Source organism: Parambassis ranga, chromosome 2, assembly GCF_900634625.1.
Source record: "Parambassis ranga chromosome 2, fParRan2.1, whole genome shotgun sequence".
NCBI classification, from domain to species: domain Eukaryota; kingdom Metazoa; phylum Chordata; class Actinopteri; family Ambassidae; genus Parambassis; species Parambassis ranga.
In genome coordinates this window covers 44578432-44595405 of record NC_041023.1, presented here as the reverse complement: position 1 = coordinate 44595405, position 16974 = coordinate 44578432, and the positions used below count along the sequence as shown (strand labels likewise).

General features: G+C 43.2%; 4 protein-coding genes across 4 annotated transcripts in view; 1 reads left to right on the top strand and 3 right to left on the bottom strand.

Moving 5' to 3' along the window:
- Positions 1 to 4528, bottom strand: slc39a7 (solute carrier family 39 member 7). Its single transcript, XM_028426407.1, has 8 exons — positions 4317 to 4528; positions 2538 to 2998; positions 2284 to 2452; positions 2049 to 2129; positions 1806 to 1940; positions 1614 to 1718; positions 1127 to 1323; positions 1 to 787 (listed from the first exon to the last, which is right to left on the bottom strand). Exons 2-8 carry the CDS (start codon positions 2988 to 2990, stop codon positions 533 to 535), a joined length of 1395 nt encoding a protein of 464 aa, XP_028282208.1. The 5' UTR covers positions 2991 to 2998; positions 4317 to 4528; the 3' UTR covers positions 1 to 532.
- A 417-nt stretch (positions 4529 to 4945) lies between these two features.
- LOC114449538 (major histocompatibility complex class I-related gene protein-like) lies at positions 4946 to 7268 on the top strand. Its single transcript, XM_028427288.1, has 7 exons — positions 4946 to 5041; positions 5443 to 5709; positions 5805 to 6083; positions 6173 to 6472; positions 6555 to 6665; positions 6755 to 6772; positions 6862 to 7268. Exons 1-7 carry the CDS (start codon positions 4954 to 4956, stop codon positions 6864 to 6866), a joined length of 1068 nt encoding a protein of 355 aa, XP_028283089.1. The 5' UTR covers positions 4946 to 4953; the 3' UTR covers positions 6867 to 7268.
- A 3858-nt stretch (positions 7269 to 11126) lies between these two features.
- On the bottom strand, positions 11127 to 14113 carry LOC114449501 (major histocompatibility complex class I-related gene protein-like). The gene is made up of 7 exons (XM_028427225.1): positions 14094 to 14113; positions 13657 to 13781; positions 13265 to 13531; positions 12848 to 13126; positions 12265 to 12561; positions 12066 to 12176; positions 11127 to 11895 (listed from the first exon to the last, which is right to left on the bottom strand). Exons 2-7 carry the CDS (start codon positions 13715 to 13717, stop codon positions 11828 to 11830), a joined length of 1083 nt encoding a protein of 360 aa, XP_028283026.1. The 5' UTR covers positions 13718 to 13781; positions 14094 to 14113; the 3' UTR covers positions 11127 to 11827.
- Positions 12081 to 16974, bottom strand: part of LOC114449940 (major histocompatibility complex class I-related gene protein-like) — a 212787-nt gene continuing 207893 nt past the window's right edge. The window contains exon 8 of the mRNA XM_028427824.1: positions 12081 to 12149. The gene's annotated coding sequence lies outside the window, so the exon portion shown is untranslated. The remainder of the gene's footprint in view (positions 12150 to 16974) is intronic.

Below are 16974 nucleotides of genomic sequence, written 5' to 3'. Positions count from 1 at the left end.
TGAAGCCACAACATCTATTTTTATTGTGTGGAATGTACAAATATCAACATTCAATAGCATCAGATGATGCAGACAGACCCCAGGCCTCTGCACTGTAGACCAAAGTGCCAGATTTAGGTGTTATTTAACTGTTTTGGAGGGAACCAGGTGTCAGATTGAGCTGCAGCCACACTGCCATTGGATGAAGCGTGCAGTGACTAGCACTTCCTGTTTTGATGGAAGACGCCTCCTTGTCTTCGTCAAAGTCCGACCGGCTCACGGTCTCCCCTGCTGAAGCGTTTTTTTTTTTAATAAACATCTCAAAAAGAAAAAGTGACACAGCTGAGGGATGTGCCTGAGAACTGCTAAAAAACACAACAAAAATCATTCATTCTGCATCATGTGGTGGTGTCCGCCCCAAAATGCAACGTAATAAAAAAACCCTGACAAAAATACTCCACTTGAACTTTACCTTTTGGATCTCTCTCCCTCTCTGTGCTCTCCCTGCCTTCCTGTTTTTGCTGTAATAAGTTCCTGTCGGCTCTGCGGCGCCTCACTCGTACTCGGCGATCAGCACCATCATGCCGACTCCGAACAGCAGAGCCAGGATCTCCAAAATGGACTGGCCGAAACTGGAGCGTCCCGCCAGCAGCTCTGGGAGCACCGTCACCGTGGCGATGTAGACGAATCCACCAGCCGTGAAGGGTAAGATCCAGGCGGTGGCGGCGGCGCCAACGCCTTCGGCCAGTAGTGAGCAGGCCGTCCCGGCCAGAGCTCCCAGAGCCGTCAGCAGCTGTAGACACATGGCCTGGAGGAGAGGAGGAAGAACGTTACGGCAACGGTTTTAGACTCATGTCACTTCTGCAACCAGTATGGACCCAGTTTCCACTGCACCTCCACAGAAACAGCACAAAAAGACAGAACTCCACCATGTCTATGTGCTCTATGACAGTTAGACATGTCATTATTAAAGGAAACTAAACTGAGTTTCTGTCACTAAAGATTAAAACAAATCCTAGATGCACTAAAAAGCACAGACTTTTTTTGCACTTTGCACAAAATCCTTTTAGTGCAAACACTTTATTTTTGAAGAATAAGCTGAGCAGAGTGTTTATCTCATGTTTGACGGCCCTGAGCAGCCATGTACCTTCCTCTTGGTGCAGCCCGACTGGACGAGTATGGCAAAGTCTCCAATCTCATGTGGGACCTCGTGCAGCAGGATGGTGAGTGTGGTGACGGCGCCTACTGCTGGACCAACCAGGAACGATGCTCCGATTGCCAGGCCGTCAGTGAAGTTATGTGTGAAGTCAGCTGCCAGATTTAGATAACCCGACACCTTGATATCTGAAGGAGCCCAGACAATAGGTTCATTGTAAAAGAGTGTAAACAAGCTTTTTTCATACAGTCTTAAACACCAGGAAGGGACAGCTCTGCTGAGTTTCTGTGGAAAAGGCTTGGTTGTTTTGGTGAAGGAAGTCACAAGATGCCATTTGCACTAATGCCACATGCTGAACTGAAGCCAAATGACCAACAAGCTGTAGAGCAACAGGAAGCAGCACAGTAATAAGAACAATAACAGACATAACAGTAGAAAGACTCTGTAAAAGAGGGCCTGTAAAATGAGCACTGTTCACCTGCGCTCTTTTTCTCTTCTGTCTTTGGGACCTTCTCGTCCTTGCTTTCCTTCTTCTTCTTCTCTTTTTCTTCCTCTCCATCGCTGTCCTTTTCTTTAGGAGCGGCTGCGAACGTTACACATCACCAGACTGTCAGATAGTCTGTCTATAGAAATATCTATACTGGAAATAGTTACACTAATAATACCATACCATGTGAGTGGCCGTGGGAATGTCCGTGGCCGTGTCCGCCCTTCAGCAGACGCACAAATTTTTCTACAACCAGGAAGGCGACGATGCCACCGAGAACCCACAGACCCACAGACATCATGTGACCGTGGGCGGCGCCTGTACAGGAAGACGACAGGGAGCGTGGCTGAGATGTTAGCAGACATGTTTAGCTTTTAAATCTGTGTCCAAGTGGCTGCGCACAAACAAAGATGAACATCTGCGTACCGTGGGAGTGACCGTGGTCATGTGACTCTTCAGCCTCATGTGAATGTCCGTGATCTCCATCTCCATGATGGGAGTGAGGCTCTGTGAAGAACAAACATGACAGTAAGCATCAACAAGACAAGCTGAGGATCATGCCTGGGGCTGCTTTCTGTTTTCACAACTTCCTTGAACTGACGAGCAGCCATATTTGTTTAATTTATGCTCAAGTAAGCAAAAGAAACCTCAAAATCTGTACCCAGAGCGTGTGGTATGAGGTGGAGGAAGGCATCTCCCAGCAGTCCACCAGAGGCGAAGCTCAGCAGCACCTTGAGCAGGTTCTGGTGCTGGTCGCTGTTGGACTGAACTGGGATGAGGAACAGGATGAGGAAAGGAGCCGCACTGATCAGCAGGGTGGCTCCAATGGCCTGCGAATGAGAAAAGTCTCAGGGTGAGCCGACACATCACTACACAAAGATCACATGACACATCAAAACACAGCTGACACCACACCTGAGTCCAGAGCTCCACCATGTCCCTCTTCTCTCCTCCTGCCTCCCTCTTCGTTCTGTCCCCGCCATGTGTGTGTCCATGTCCACTCTCCTCCTTGTGCACTCGCACAATGTCCTCATGATGAGCATGCCCGTGTCCATGATCATGAGAGTGTGCGTGTCCGTGATGATGGGCGTGACCGTGGTGCTCCTCTTCGTGTGGAGGAAGGTTGGCCTCGGCGCTCCATTTGCTCGCTCCGTGGAACATCTTCACCTCGGGGTCGTGTTCGTGGTCTTCAAAGTCACCGTGGGAGTGGCCATGGTGATGATGGTGGCCGTGGTGATGATGGTGGCCGTGGGAGTGGGCGTGCCCGTGGTCACCATGGGAATGGCTGTGAGCGGTGGCTGAATGAGAGGCTATCAGCAGCAGTGCAGATGTGGCCAGTGTCAGTGCCAGGAGATGTAAACAGCCCATGTTATTACCTGTAACAAGATGAGAAGAATCAAGAATCACTATGCAAGGCACAATGAAATTTTGTGACCAGTATGAATATATTGTACAAATTGCAGTGTCTTAATGGTTTAAAGTGCACAGTGTCTGTGTACAGTGGTTTATTGCTCAGTCTTTGGGTGGGTGGGATGTGTCTGGGAAGGTGGGGTGATGGATTTCACAGCTCTGGGGAAGAAGCTGTGACTCAGAGTGTTGGCATGAGTTCTGATGCTCCTTGTACCTTTTTCCAAAGGGAAGAGGTACAAACAGTTGGTGTCCTGGGTGGGTGAGGTCTGCAGCTATACGACCAGCCCTCCTTTGAATCCGGCTGTCGGCCCCTGTGCTGTCTTCACCACCCCGGGCCCAGTCCTTCCTGTCCTGTGCAGTGCAGCTCCCGTACCACACCGCTGCACTCAGACAGAGGAGGCTTTCTATTGTGACCCTGTAGAAGTTTGCCAGGAGCTGAGGGGAGAGTCCAGTCCTCCTGAGCTCCCTGACGAAGAAGAGCCTTTGTTGGGCCTTCTTCACCAGGTGGGACGTGTGCAGGGACCCAGACAGGTCAGATGTGATGTGGATGCCCAGGAATTTGATGTTGTCCACCCGCTCCACCTCCTCCCCATAAATGCGGATCTCCTAAAGTCCACAATGACCTCCTTGGTCTTGCTAGTGTTCAGCACAAGGTTGTTGGAAGAAGGAATTAAAACCATTTGGCCTGCTTGTTTACGGTGTTATACTGCTGTTTAAAGGCTGACTGCGTGGCTGCAGGATGCATCCACGTCGCACTGTGTACAGACAAACGTGCACGAAGAGCTTTTCTCTCTTCACAGACCTGCCAGCTTGCAGAATGCCAACATGGCAGCTAGTAAACAGTGACTCAGTTTCATGCAGCACACAGGCTACGCTAAATAATGTGCTTATACTGGTATATGGGCACATTATTTACGGGCTTTCAGTGTGGTGTTAGATGTAGAAGCTGCACTCATGCGTACACACTGCATCACCTTTATAACCACAACAATACAATCCTTACTAGTTTCCTCCATCTACTTTCAGCTAGCTTCGTCTTGTGACTGTGTTTGTTTGCTAACAGGTTTAGAAGGACATGCAGAGCGGGTTATCTCATTAAAACTCGGTGAAAAGAGTCAACTTTAATTCCACAGTAAACAGTTAAAGCCCGTAATCAAACAATAAACACGCAGAAAGCCTGCTAACTAGCTAGCCAGCTAATAACATATTTGCTAGCATGCTTCCTGCAGCACAAACATCATTATAAGCAGTACACAGTGACAAACAGGAGCAGTCCCTTCTTACCGGGTAGTGTTTTATGTCACTGCCTGTCGGGCCGCTGGATAAATCTCCCTCCTGTGTGCAGAACTGCTTATTTTTGTGTCTACGTTGATGCTACCGGTCGCTGTGTGTAAGACGTGGCATTTACTCAACTGAACGCACGGAAATCTCGCGAGAACTCGTTCGATTCAAAAGTGTACTGTTTTTAGTGTTGTTTTGTTGCTAGTATAGGAGTTTAATTTTAAGTAAGGCTGTTATATTTTTTAGTTCGCATCATTTTAAACGTTTTACCGCATGAAATGAAGACAAAATACAGGTCCGCGCGATCCAAAAGAGACAAGCAGGGGGATTGACTGTGTTATCGCGAGATTTCATAATAAAACTTTCACACGAGTATTACAGCATCCTAGAGACAAGAAGGATGCCCGACCATCTAATATAATAATAAAAAAGCAATTGTTTATTGCTATTAAAAGACAATAAAAAGTAACTTTATTCATATTTGTGGAAAAACCTGCCCTCTTCAGCAAACTACCTGCATAAAGCTGTAACGCAGGTAGGCACGTCATTGGTCAGAGATACCTCAGTGACTGGACACACCCCTCACTCTCTGTGTGTGTGTGTGTGTGTGTGTGTGTGTGTGTGTGTGTGTGTGTGTGTAATGTCGCATCAACTGACTCCGCATCTTTATGCAAACAAGATGAGCAGGCTTTATGTTTTCTGCCTCTTCTGTCAATTTGCAGCTCCAGGTAAAAAAATAAAAACATCTTAACCGGCAAAATTTAACATTTTTTTAAGTGTCTAATGTTAAATGTTGCCGGTTTTGGCCTGTTGAAGTGCTCCACTTCCTGATAAACGGAGCACTTGACGCTGCGCATTGTGTTTTGGTTTCGCATTCATTTTAATAATCGCCTGAATGTCTTCTTCTTTTTGCAAGCGTGTTTCCAAAATCAACACCAGCCTATAGACGCTCTGCTGATTCGTTGTTATTATTAGTGTTTAATTCACTGGAAATAAATAAATAAATACATAATATTGCTGAGATGATGGAGAAATGATTGTGTGCACTAGCTGCTGTGACACTGTCCTGTTTTGGACATTATTGTTACTATAATTTTCTTTTCTTTTTTTTTTTATCATGATGTGAAAGTGAAACACTCCCTGAAGTATTTCATCACTGCATCTTCTGGAGTCCCAGACTTCCCAGAGTTTGTGGGTGCAGCAGTGGTCAATGACGTCCAAGTGGGTTACTGTGACAGCAGCATCAGTAGAGCTGAGCCCAAACAGGAGTGGATGAAAGAATTAATCAAGAATGACCCACAGCACCTGGACTGGTACACTCACAAGTGCCATGGTAACAAGGAGGTCTTCATGGCAAACATCAATGGTTTGAAGCAACGCTTCAACCAGACTGGAGGTAAAATGTGTTTACATTAAACTGTTAGAATTGTAGTTTTAGCCACAATGAAGTAAAAAAAAAAACACACACACCAGCCTCTCCCTGTTGTTTAGGTGCCCATGTCCTACAGAGGATGAATGGCTGTGAATGGGACGATGAGACTGGAGAAATCACAGGTTTTAATCAGTACGGTTATGATGGTGAAGACTTCATAGCGTTGGACCTGCAGACGCTGACATGGACGGCACCAAAGCCACAAGCTTTCCCCACCAAACTGATGTGGGATACGGAGAAAACTCGACTAGAATACAATAAATACTACTACATCCACAGGTGTCCTGACTGGTTGAAGAAGTATGTGCAGTATGGGAGGAGCGATCTTCAGAGAGCAGGTACTATCACATCATCATGACCTGATATACTTATAGGAAGACTTTTATTCCAATGAAACGATAAACAGTTGATCAATTTCTCCCTCCAGATCATCCCTCAGTGTCTCTCCTCCAGAAGACTCCCTCCTCTGCAGTCAGCTGCCACGCTACAGGTTTCTACCCTGACAGAGCCCTGATGTTCTGGAGCAAAGATGGAGAGGAGATTCATGAAGGTGTGGAGCACGGAGAGATCCTCCCCAACCATGATGGAACCTTCCAGATGACTGTTGATCTGAATGTTTCATCAGTCCCAGAGGAGGACTGGAGGAGGTACCACTGTGAGTTTCAGCTCTCCGGTGTCCAGGACATCATCGCTGGACTGGACAGAGCCCTGATCAGGACTAACTGGGGTAAGACTGGGTGAGAAAACTCAGTGAAGAGATGAAATGTCTTTGAGGACATTAAGGTTCTTCCTGCTTTCCTCGGTTTCAGTCGTTCCTTCGCAGTTTCCGTCTGGTCCTCTTGGTGGAGGTGTTGTGGGGCTTCTCCTCCTCCTGGCAGCCTGCATCACTGGAGCCTTCGTGTGGAGGAGGAGCAGAGATGGTGAGGGACAGCACAGAAGCTGAACACCTCAAAGTGTCCTTTCATGAATGCAGAACTGTTTCTCACATTGTCTCTCACGTGTGTTTCAGGGTTCCGGCTCGTTAACAGTAAGTCTCCCTTTAAATGGATTCTCTTCTTTGGGATGAGCAGCTCGGTGTGTTGGACCACAGCAGGTTTAACCTTGTCCTCCTGACAGGATGAAGACTGACACATGCAGTGACATCACATCTGCACATCTGGAGAGGACTGATTTTACTGAATGAGGATAACATGGGACACAGCATATTTCAGCTGGAGTTTGGATCAGTGGCAGTCAGAGGCCTGAACCTGCACCAGCTCAGAGGAATTTCCCTGAGGGACCTCCCCAAAGGGATTAATAAAGTGTATTCTATTCTATTCTAGATATCATGAGCTGAATCCACTCTGCTCTGTTGGCATAAATGTCCCTTCTGTGTGGACTGAACCAACCAGTAGAGGGCAGTCTCTGGTTAAAGTTAAAATACCAAACTTCATACTCACTTAACTTATGACAAATTTACATTAAAAATGTTCTTGTCTCTAAGATTTTATGAATTTATATTAAAATACATAGTACAGACATTATACAACATACTTTGATATTTTACTAGTTGATCAGTCATTTAGTGACATTCTTTATATCCACCAGGAAACCGCAGCATGTCACAGTTAAAGCACTGACAGCTCTTCACAGCAGGAAATGTGTTTTAAAAAGAGGAAGTACAGAAATGTGTTGCTATATATTTAAGACTTGTGAATGCATGAAATATGAGGAGAACATAAAAACAAAAATGCAGTGTCTAAAATACAACGATTAACTTGTAATAATAAATAAATGAGTGTGTGACGCTCTGTGAGTGTGTGACAGTCAAACTTCAGCAGCGTGTGCTCGTTGTGATTTTCTTCTTCTTCTGCCTCCAAATCCTAAAACATGATGAAAGTTGTGTCTCTCCTCCAGAAGACTCCCTCCTCTGCAGTCAGCTGCCACGCTACAGGTTTCTACCCTGACAGAGCCCTGATGTTCTGGAGCAAAGATGGAGAGGAGATTCATGAAGGTGTGGAGCACGGAGAGATAATCACAGACAATGAATGAACAGCAGCAACATGAAGATATATTTTTTCTGTTTAGTAAGGCGTATAGTGTGTAGGGCTGATAGGTATAGGTACAGGCACTTGTCGACATGACCTCAGCCACAGGTGTAACAGGTGTCATAGGGCCGATAAAATCTTAACTTTTAGCACAGCTATGCTGCTCTAGGCCTACGCTGTTGGGGGGCACTAACATGATCCACTGAGCAGTTTCCCCCTCACCCTCTGACCTCTCCTCTACTCTCCTTAGTCTGGCTCATACTGGGTAATATCATCTCATAATCTGTGTTTACTGTCTTCCTCGTAGTTTTGTGCCTCTCTCTCTCTCTCTCTCTCTCTCTCTCTCTTGCATACTGTCTCTGTCCTGTCTCCCTCTTCTCCTCCTCGACCTACTCGACAATTTCTGATTGTAAAATGCGCTGTATGGTGTCCAAACATCAGCAGGTCAGTGAATGTCTCCTCTTTAATAATAAGCTCAGAGTCTCTTATTTCTCTTCAAAGCAAACTTCTCTTTAAAGGAAACACTGTCTGACATGTGTCCTGAAATCTAAAATGATCATTTACAGTCAACATTAATCTATCATCACTTCCGTGTGTGTTTCTGTGTTTCTGGTGTGAAGCAGGACGTTGTCACCAAACTGGACAGAGCAGTGATCAGAACCAGAGAAACTAAGACTTTGATCCTGAGTCATGCAGATCCTTCATGTGTTCGATGAAGTTTGGTTTTGAACTTTGATCAGTATTACAGGGATACATTTGTTCCATCTGGACCTTTTCATGTGACCCTGACAGTTTCTTAATCACATGTGAACATGAGTTTTTCCACCTTGGTGACAGCTGCAGGGTGAAGTTTATAGACAGTGAAGGCAGCAAAAGGTTCAACACAAACCAGCAAGAGAAAGAGAAGAAAGAGTTAAATGAGACTCTACAGTAAAATATGTCATGATCAACACCTGCAATAAACACAGTGACTACAGACAGATGGGTTCAGTGGAGAATAGTTTTCTTATTGATGTGTGAACCTGCTTCATCTGCTCAGGAAACACCATCACCATGATCATCCCCATCATCACTGCTGCACCTTCTCCTCATCACTGTGACTGATTCACTGTCAACAGAGAGAAGGGTGAGAGAGTTTACACTTTGAAATGATGATGATAACAAGTCACTACTGGTTGATAGCAGCAGTAACAGAGAACTCATTATGTGCTGTAAAAACTGAAGTTATTATAAGCAGCCAATCAGCCTCCATCCTGTGAGTAAAACATGTTAAAAGTGTCATGTTTCTGACTTTACAGCTGTGAACTCCAAGGAAGTCCTGAATCCAGCTGCAGACACATAAATGACAGAAACCACCTGCAGACAGAGAGATGTTGGCTGCTGAGCACACAGCATTTCATCATTTCTGCTGTGAAGACATTTTAACATGGGAGTCTATGGGAAATGACTCGCTGCTGGAGCCAGCCCCCAGCGGCTGCAGAACTACGAGTTTGGACTCTTCCGCTTGGTGGATGTTCACGGTTTGTTTCTCAGAGTTTGATGGTCAAAATGAAGCCGCTGGTTTTCATGTTCCTGGTTGGAGTTCACTGCGCTGCAGCAGGTATGTTTTTATCTTTACACACATTCATATATTTACTTCGATTGATGGATTTTAATGTTTTTCTGTCATTGTTCAAGTTGTTTGACGTCGGTTCATTTTTAGTTAATAGTTACTGTAATAGTTCACATTTACTGATATAAAATAACATTACACACATTCTGATCCGCTAAATGTGTTTTTTTCTTTACTTACTAAAAATGAAAAAAGTCCCTTTGTGTAATTTACAGCCACAATTTTATCCTATGACAGTTTTCATAGCAGTGACCTCCATCCAGACTCTTCTCTTCTGTGTGGACTGAACCAACCAGTAGAGGGCAGTCTGCTACAAGACAACTACTACACAAGTCGTTTCACAATAACAGAAGCACCTGAAACAAGCAGCTGATGTGAGGAAACCCTCAAACATGTTAGATTGTCTCTGTGCTGAAGAATGGGCTAAGATTCCTCCAGTCTGTGGACGACTGATCAGCAGTTTGTTATTATTGCTGCACAAGGAGGTCCTGCTGAGAGGACAGGTTCACATCCTGTTACCTCTCACATGGTAGATGTAATATTGGATCATTTTCTTGAATAAAAGTGAAACTTGTCTGTCTCCTTAGTTTGATTGGGTTCTCCTTTTCTACTTTCAGGACTATTTTTGGCTCATATTTAGAGAGAAATATTTCAAGCAGCACTGTATATGAAGGTACTAAGAAACCTCAGAGGGCTGTCAGTGACGTCTGTCCTCAGACTGTGTGGCTCTGTGAGTGTGTGACAGGCAAACTTCAGCAGCTTGTGCTCGGTGTGATTTTCTTCTTCTTCTGCCTCCAAATCATAAAACATGATGAAAGTTGTGTTTCTGTTCTTCTGCCACACTGCTTCTTCAGGTGAGATCACTTCAATGATGAATCACTTATTTTGATATAATCTCTATTGTACTCAACCTGTTACATTGTGTTGTTCTCTTCTGTGTTAAAATCTCAATGTGCACATGTTTGCACGAAAGTTGTGCAAGAGTGTCGAGGAATTCATTCATTTGCTCATGTTTGGACTGTTTTTCTGTGTAGCTGTGTTTTGTTCTTCCTCTTTGACCAGGACTCCCTTGAAAAAGAGGCTGTAAATCTCAATGGGATTTTTCCAGGTTAAATAAAAATAAAGACATAACAAGCCACACAGAGCCTGCTCTGACTCTGACCTAACAGTGACATCTGCAGGATTTCAAACATTGCAGGCAACCTGGATAAGGAATGTGGAGAGAGAATGAACTAGGTCCATTCATTCTGACATGTGGACACCAAGTGAATGAACATAACTAGCTGCTAATAAAGAGCTGACTGAATGGAACTAGAAAAGGGCATTTCCTGAAGAAAATGCAAGTTTGATTGCTGCAGCTGAAGCAGTGCTTTGAATGCTGATGTGAAGGATTTCTCTGAATTGCTGGAGAATCAGAGCAATTCAGAGCTTTGTATGCCTCTGTGTGTCAGCCTGTCACCATGGTAACAGCAGAGGAGACCTCAAAAACCACTCCAACTTTGAGAGCCTGGTGTGCGGAAACGATTCGGAATTAGAAAATTCTGAATACAAGTTTGATAGAGCAGCATCTAATGAGCGTTTTAAGACTAAAATGGAGTCTGTAGCTTGAAATTTGTAGGAGGAGATACATTTGGCAGATGACCCTCATTGAAGGGCTCTCTCATAGACTCCCATGTTGCCTAGCAACAGCAATCAAACTAACAAGTACGAGGATGTGAGTGAGACTATACCAACACATGAGCTCAGTAACATGGAATAAAGTCATTTATTTATTTTTCATTTCAAAAAGATGCACATTGTCATAAAAAAGTGTCATATACAGTCATATACAGAAGGCTTCTTTAGGTCAGGATGCTGTCACAGTGCAATGTTTCCTCTCTGCGTTGTCATGTATCCGTCCATCCCTTCATGTATCAGTCTGTCTGTCTGAAGCAGTTTGACTACAAAGGACATTCAGGAGCTCAGTAAACACTAAAATGATTTTTGTGCCTGCAGTGGATCTGTTTCCACCTGAAACAACACCTGTTCACAGCAGCTGCTATTATCCCTGAGCTGTGTCACTATGACAACAGATCTGCAGCTCTTTTAAATTAAAAGGTCATCAGCAAAGAAACACTCAAAGTTCCTCAGAGTGCACAGCGACAGTTTGCATGTTGATGTGACACGTTTGTCCACTGTCTGTGGAAACGTTTACATGATACATGTTTCCACAGAAACGTTCAATGACAACTTTGAAATAACGGACACATCTTTCCACCAACTTTGAATTGAACTGAGTAAAAAGTACGCTGTGAAACAGAGCATCCACATCAACAGACTTATCATGTCTGAACACTGACATCATTACAGAGCTGAACAGAGTCTGTCTATGAGGATATTATACTAATTATATATATTATATATTTTACAAAGATGATCTTAGAAAACATGACGTTTGTTTCCTTCAGTGAGCTGTGTTTGTTTCAGTGTTCAGGTTTGTGGCCTCTGGGAGCTCAGTGCTGTCCTCAGCTTCTGTGAGGAAACATGCAGGAAACATATTGATAACATGTAAATGAATGGAGAGCTTCAGTCTGACATTAAAGTGTTATTTCAGAGCGTCAGAATATCTGTCATGTGTAGACTCAGCATTAAAGATTTATTACTTTGTTAAAGTTACGACATCAAAATAAAACATAGCTCACCTTTCTTCTTTTTATGAGCCATGCATCCACCTGCAGTTGCCATGACGACGAGAGCAAGAACAACAACAACAACTGCAGCAATGACAGGGACGGTCAGGTTATCAGGCTTCACTGATGAGAAGAGAAGAACAAAAGGTTAAGAAGAGTTTTATTATAATTTAAACTAAGTGAAAGACACAAAAATATGAAATCAATCTACCTCTGTTGGTTCTGATCAGGGTTCCATCCAGCTCAGTGATGATCCTGTCCTCAGCACCCTCAAACTGAAACACACAGTGGTACCTCCTCCAGTCTTCAGCTGATGAAACATTCAGATCAACACTCATCTGGAAGGTTCCATCATGGTTGGGGAGGATCTCTCCGTGCTCCACACCTTCATGAATCTCCTCTCCATCTTTGCTCCAGAACATCAGGGCTCTGTCAGGGTAGAAACCTGTAGCGTGGCAGTTGACTGCAGAGGAGGGAGTCTTCTGGAGGAGAGACACTGAGGGGGGATCTGGAGGGAGGAGATCAGGCAGAGATAATGGAGGTAGAGAGAGAGAGAGAAAAGAAACATGAAGACATCACTAACTTTTATATATAAATATAAATGCATTGTGTCAATGTAAGTTTTAAAACTTGTAGAGTTCATAACAACCTGCAGAGGACTGATTCACTGAGTTTATCTGGTTTCTGGACTCACACAGATCTAAACATCAACTTGACTAGTTGTTGGAGGAAAGTAACCACAAAGTAATAATTCTATTTTACTGATGGAGAAATAACACAAAGAAAGAACCAACCTGTTCTCATCAGAGAGCTTCTCCCATGTTCCAGACCCATCTTCAGCCACTGTGGGCAAAAATGATTGATGATGTCTTTAATGAACTGTATTCTGTCAGTGTTTCTGTCCCATTTCTGTTTAATGATGCTGGCTTGAGGACTCAGAGCGATCCATATGTGTGTATGCAGATCAAATCTAAGGAAGTTTTCTCCATTATATGCATAATGTACAAATCCAGAAAACTGTCCTGTTGTTTCATCCAGTTCACAGCCAGCTATACACTGTAAGATGATGGCACCTGGGGGGGGGGGGTGATTTAGTACATTATATGTTTAATTAGAAAGAAGACGTTCAATCTGTAAAAACTAACAAAGGATTTCTATCAGTCAGTTTGGTTAGATTTCATTATAAACATCACTGAAACATGATACTGTACCTTCACTTTGGAGGGTTTGTGTCAAATTATAAATTACATCTTTGAAGAGACGAGGTATTCTCACAAAGCAGTCCTGACGGCTTCCTTCTAATAGCTGAGGATCCTTGTTAAATAATTTAACCACCCAGTCCTGTTTTTGTTCAAATATCTTGTTGGTGCTGTCACAGTGAGTCACCTCCACATCATCAGCCTTTAAAACATACATACACTCTGGCACATTCTGGAGTCCAGAGGATGCAGTGATGTAATACTTCAGTGAGTGTTTCACTGCAGGAGAAACATGGATGATGTCAGTGAATAAATAAATACAAATATGATGATTAATATGATGCATTCAGTGTTCTCATGAACTTGTGGAGCAGAAATAAAGATGATAAAGAATGTGTTCTTACCTGCTGATGAAATGTGACAGAAGAGAAACAAGAAGAAGAACAAACACATCTGATTCTTCATGGTTAAACAGATGTCTGACAGAAGAAGCAGCTGGTGGAGCTCATTTAGAAGAGACTGGCCGAATCTGAAAGGAACACAGCTGATGTGTTTCAACCTGCTGAACAGATAAACATCTAAAGAAATATTCATGAACCTACATGAGCTTTTAAAGACTTATTGTTCCAGCATGGTGCAGACAAGATCATAGCAACAATCAAGAAATAATGTGTGTGATTATTTTTATTTACTTGACAGAAAAATCACAAAAATGTGAGATTTTGTCTGTATGTAAATACTCAGGGATTCTGCTTTTTCAGTTTTACATACATATTCAGATTAATGATCAGATGTTTGTTCTTTTTTCTGTTTCCTCATATCACTGTAACACAACACATACATTTTGACATGTGTCCAGCTTCATTAGAGGAGACTGAATCTGAAAGTAAAAGTTCATGTGTGAACCTGTTAGACAGATCAGAGCTTATAGAGACAGAGAACATCTTCATGTGTGAAACATTTGTTTATAATTCATCACAAAACGTGAGTTTGAAGTCTGTGTGTAAAAACAGAAGCAACATGAACACACAGGGTTTGTGCTACAGTCTGAGAGGAGCAGCAGTCCAAGTGAAAACTGAAACTGATGGTCCAACAAGTTTGTGTGAAGTCTGCTGTTCTGTTACAGAACCAACGCCCACTGAGTCACTGTGAAAGTGTTAATGATTTATTTCTGACATCCATTAAATAAAGTCACTGAAGCTGTTAATCTCAGGAGGATTACATAATCTGATAGAAATGTTCCTTTGTCCATATTTCACAACACATTTTCTAACTCTCACAAACTCGCCTCTTTCTCTCAGGCTGGTCAGAGTTACCGTCAGCATGTGAGTGAACAAGTGAAAACATCAACACAACATGCTCCATCCATCATTAATATGAGCGCTCAGTGCGTTTCTTCCCTTAAAACAGCTCCGTTAGACGGCGCCCTGCTGTGAGGAGCTGCAGGCCGAACCGACAGACTGACAACAAACTTTATGACCAGTGTGCGTGTGTGCGTGTGTGTGTGCGTGTGTGTTAAACCTACCTACGGATGAGACGTGACAGACGAGCAGCAGTAAAAGTAACGGTACCATCTTGCTGTGTTCTTGTTGTGTTCAGAGGGCTGGGCTGCTTCTAACAGGACAGGGAGTGTTTCCAGGGAGAGTTTTTTTTCCCAACTTTATTAACAGGATCGACAATGACAAACTGAAAAATACACGTTGCGAGTCTCTGATTTTCTGTTTAAAGAGGAGTTTGACGTTTTTACATCTTCATGAGTTTATAAATATTTATGATTTAATTCATTTAGCTGTATTTATTTTGTTATTATTTTATTGATGAACATGATTTTTCTCTCTTGGTTTAGTGTTGAGGCAGCGCTGACAGCTACATGATCATTGTAGCATATTAATGTGTACAAGCTTACAGAAAATAAAATAAAACACAAAAACATTGAGCACGAGCTCATCCAGGAGAGGCTGAAGAAGCACGTGAGCTGTGGGAGGAGCTCCTTGATGAGAACAGGTACAGTCACATGACCTGGTTTATTTCAAGCAGCTCTTTATATTTCAGAAAACATGTGTTTGTGTGTTTGTGTTCACTCTGAGAGGCTCCAGGTTTGGTGAAACACTTCAAACACATCAGTTATGGTCCACTAGGGGGCAGTGTCTCATCTGATTTTATATTATACAAGCAGAGCAATGGACTGTCAGGCTTTTTATGCTCTGCTGGCTCCTTGACTCCTTCATCATAAATGTGTGTAAATAAGAACAGCACACAGTCGTACTTCCTCCAATCATCAGTTCCACCTCACACCAGAGTTTCATTGATTAAAACACACACATAGAAATCTGAGCAGCTCCTTTCTGTGACTGCAGGCTTTAAGAAGGTGCTGCTGATCAGCAGCTCTTAATGATAGGACAGGATGAAGACTGACACATGCAGTGACATCACATCTGCACATCTGGAGAGGACTGATTTTACTGAATGAGGATAACATGGGACACAGCATATTTCAGCTGGAGTTTGGTTATCAGTGGCAGTCAGAGGCCTGAACCTGCACCAGCTCAGAGGAATTTCCCCGAGGGACCTCCCCAAAGGGATTAATAAAGTGTATTCTATTCTATTCTAGATATCATGAGCTGAATCCACTCTGCTCTGTTGGCATAAATGTCTCTTCTGTGTGGACTGAACCAACCAGTAGAGGGCAGTCTCTGGTTAAAGTTAAAATACCAAACTTCATACTCACTTAACTTATGACAAATTTACATTAAAAATGTTCTTGTCTCTAAGATTTTATGAATTTATATTAAAATACATAGTACAGACATTATACAACATACTTTGATATTTGACTAGTTGATCAGTCATTTAGTGACATTCTTTATATCCACCAGGAAACCGCAGCATGTCACAGTTAAAGCACTGACAGCTCTTCACAGCAGGAAATGTGTTTTAAAAAGAGGAAGTACAGAAATGTGTTGCAATATATTTAAGACATGTGAATGCATGAAATATGAGGAGAACATAAAAACAAAAATGCAGTGTCTAAAATACAACGATTAACTTAATAATAATAGTAATAATAAATAAATGAGTGTGTGACGCTCTGTGAGTGTGTGACAGTCAAACTTCAGCAGCGTGTGCTCGTTGTGATTTTCTTCTTCTTCTGCCTCCAAATCCTAAAACATGATGAAAGTTGTGTCTCTCCACCAGAAGACTCCCTCCTCTGCAGTCAGCTGCCACGCTACAGGTTTCTACCCTGACAGAGCCCTGATGTTCTGGAGCAAAGATGGAGAGGAGATTCATGAAGGTGTGGAGCACGGAGAGATAATCACAGACAATGAATGAACAGCAGCAACATGAAGATATATTTTTTCTGTTTAGTAAGGCGTGTAGTGTGTAGGGCTGATAGGTATAGGTACAGGCACTTGTCGACATGACCTCAGCCACAGGTGTAACAGGTGTCATAGGGCCGATAAAATCTTCACTTTTAGCACAGCTATGCTGCTCTAGGTCTACGCTGTTGGGGGGGCACTAACATGATCCACTGAGCAGTTTCCCCCTCACCCTCTGACCTCTCCTCTACTCTCCTTAGTCTGGCTCATACTGGGTAATATCATCTCATAATCTGTGTTCACTGTCTTCCTCGTAGTTTTGTGCCTCGCTCTCTCTCTCTCTCTCTCTCTCTCTCCTTCATCCTCTCTGTCCTGTCTCCCTCTTCTCCTCCTCGACCTACTCGA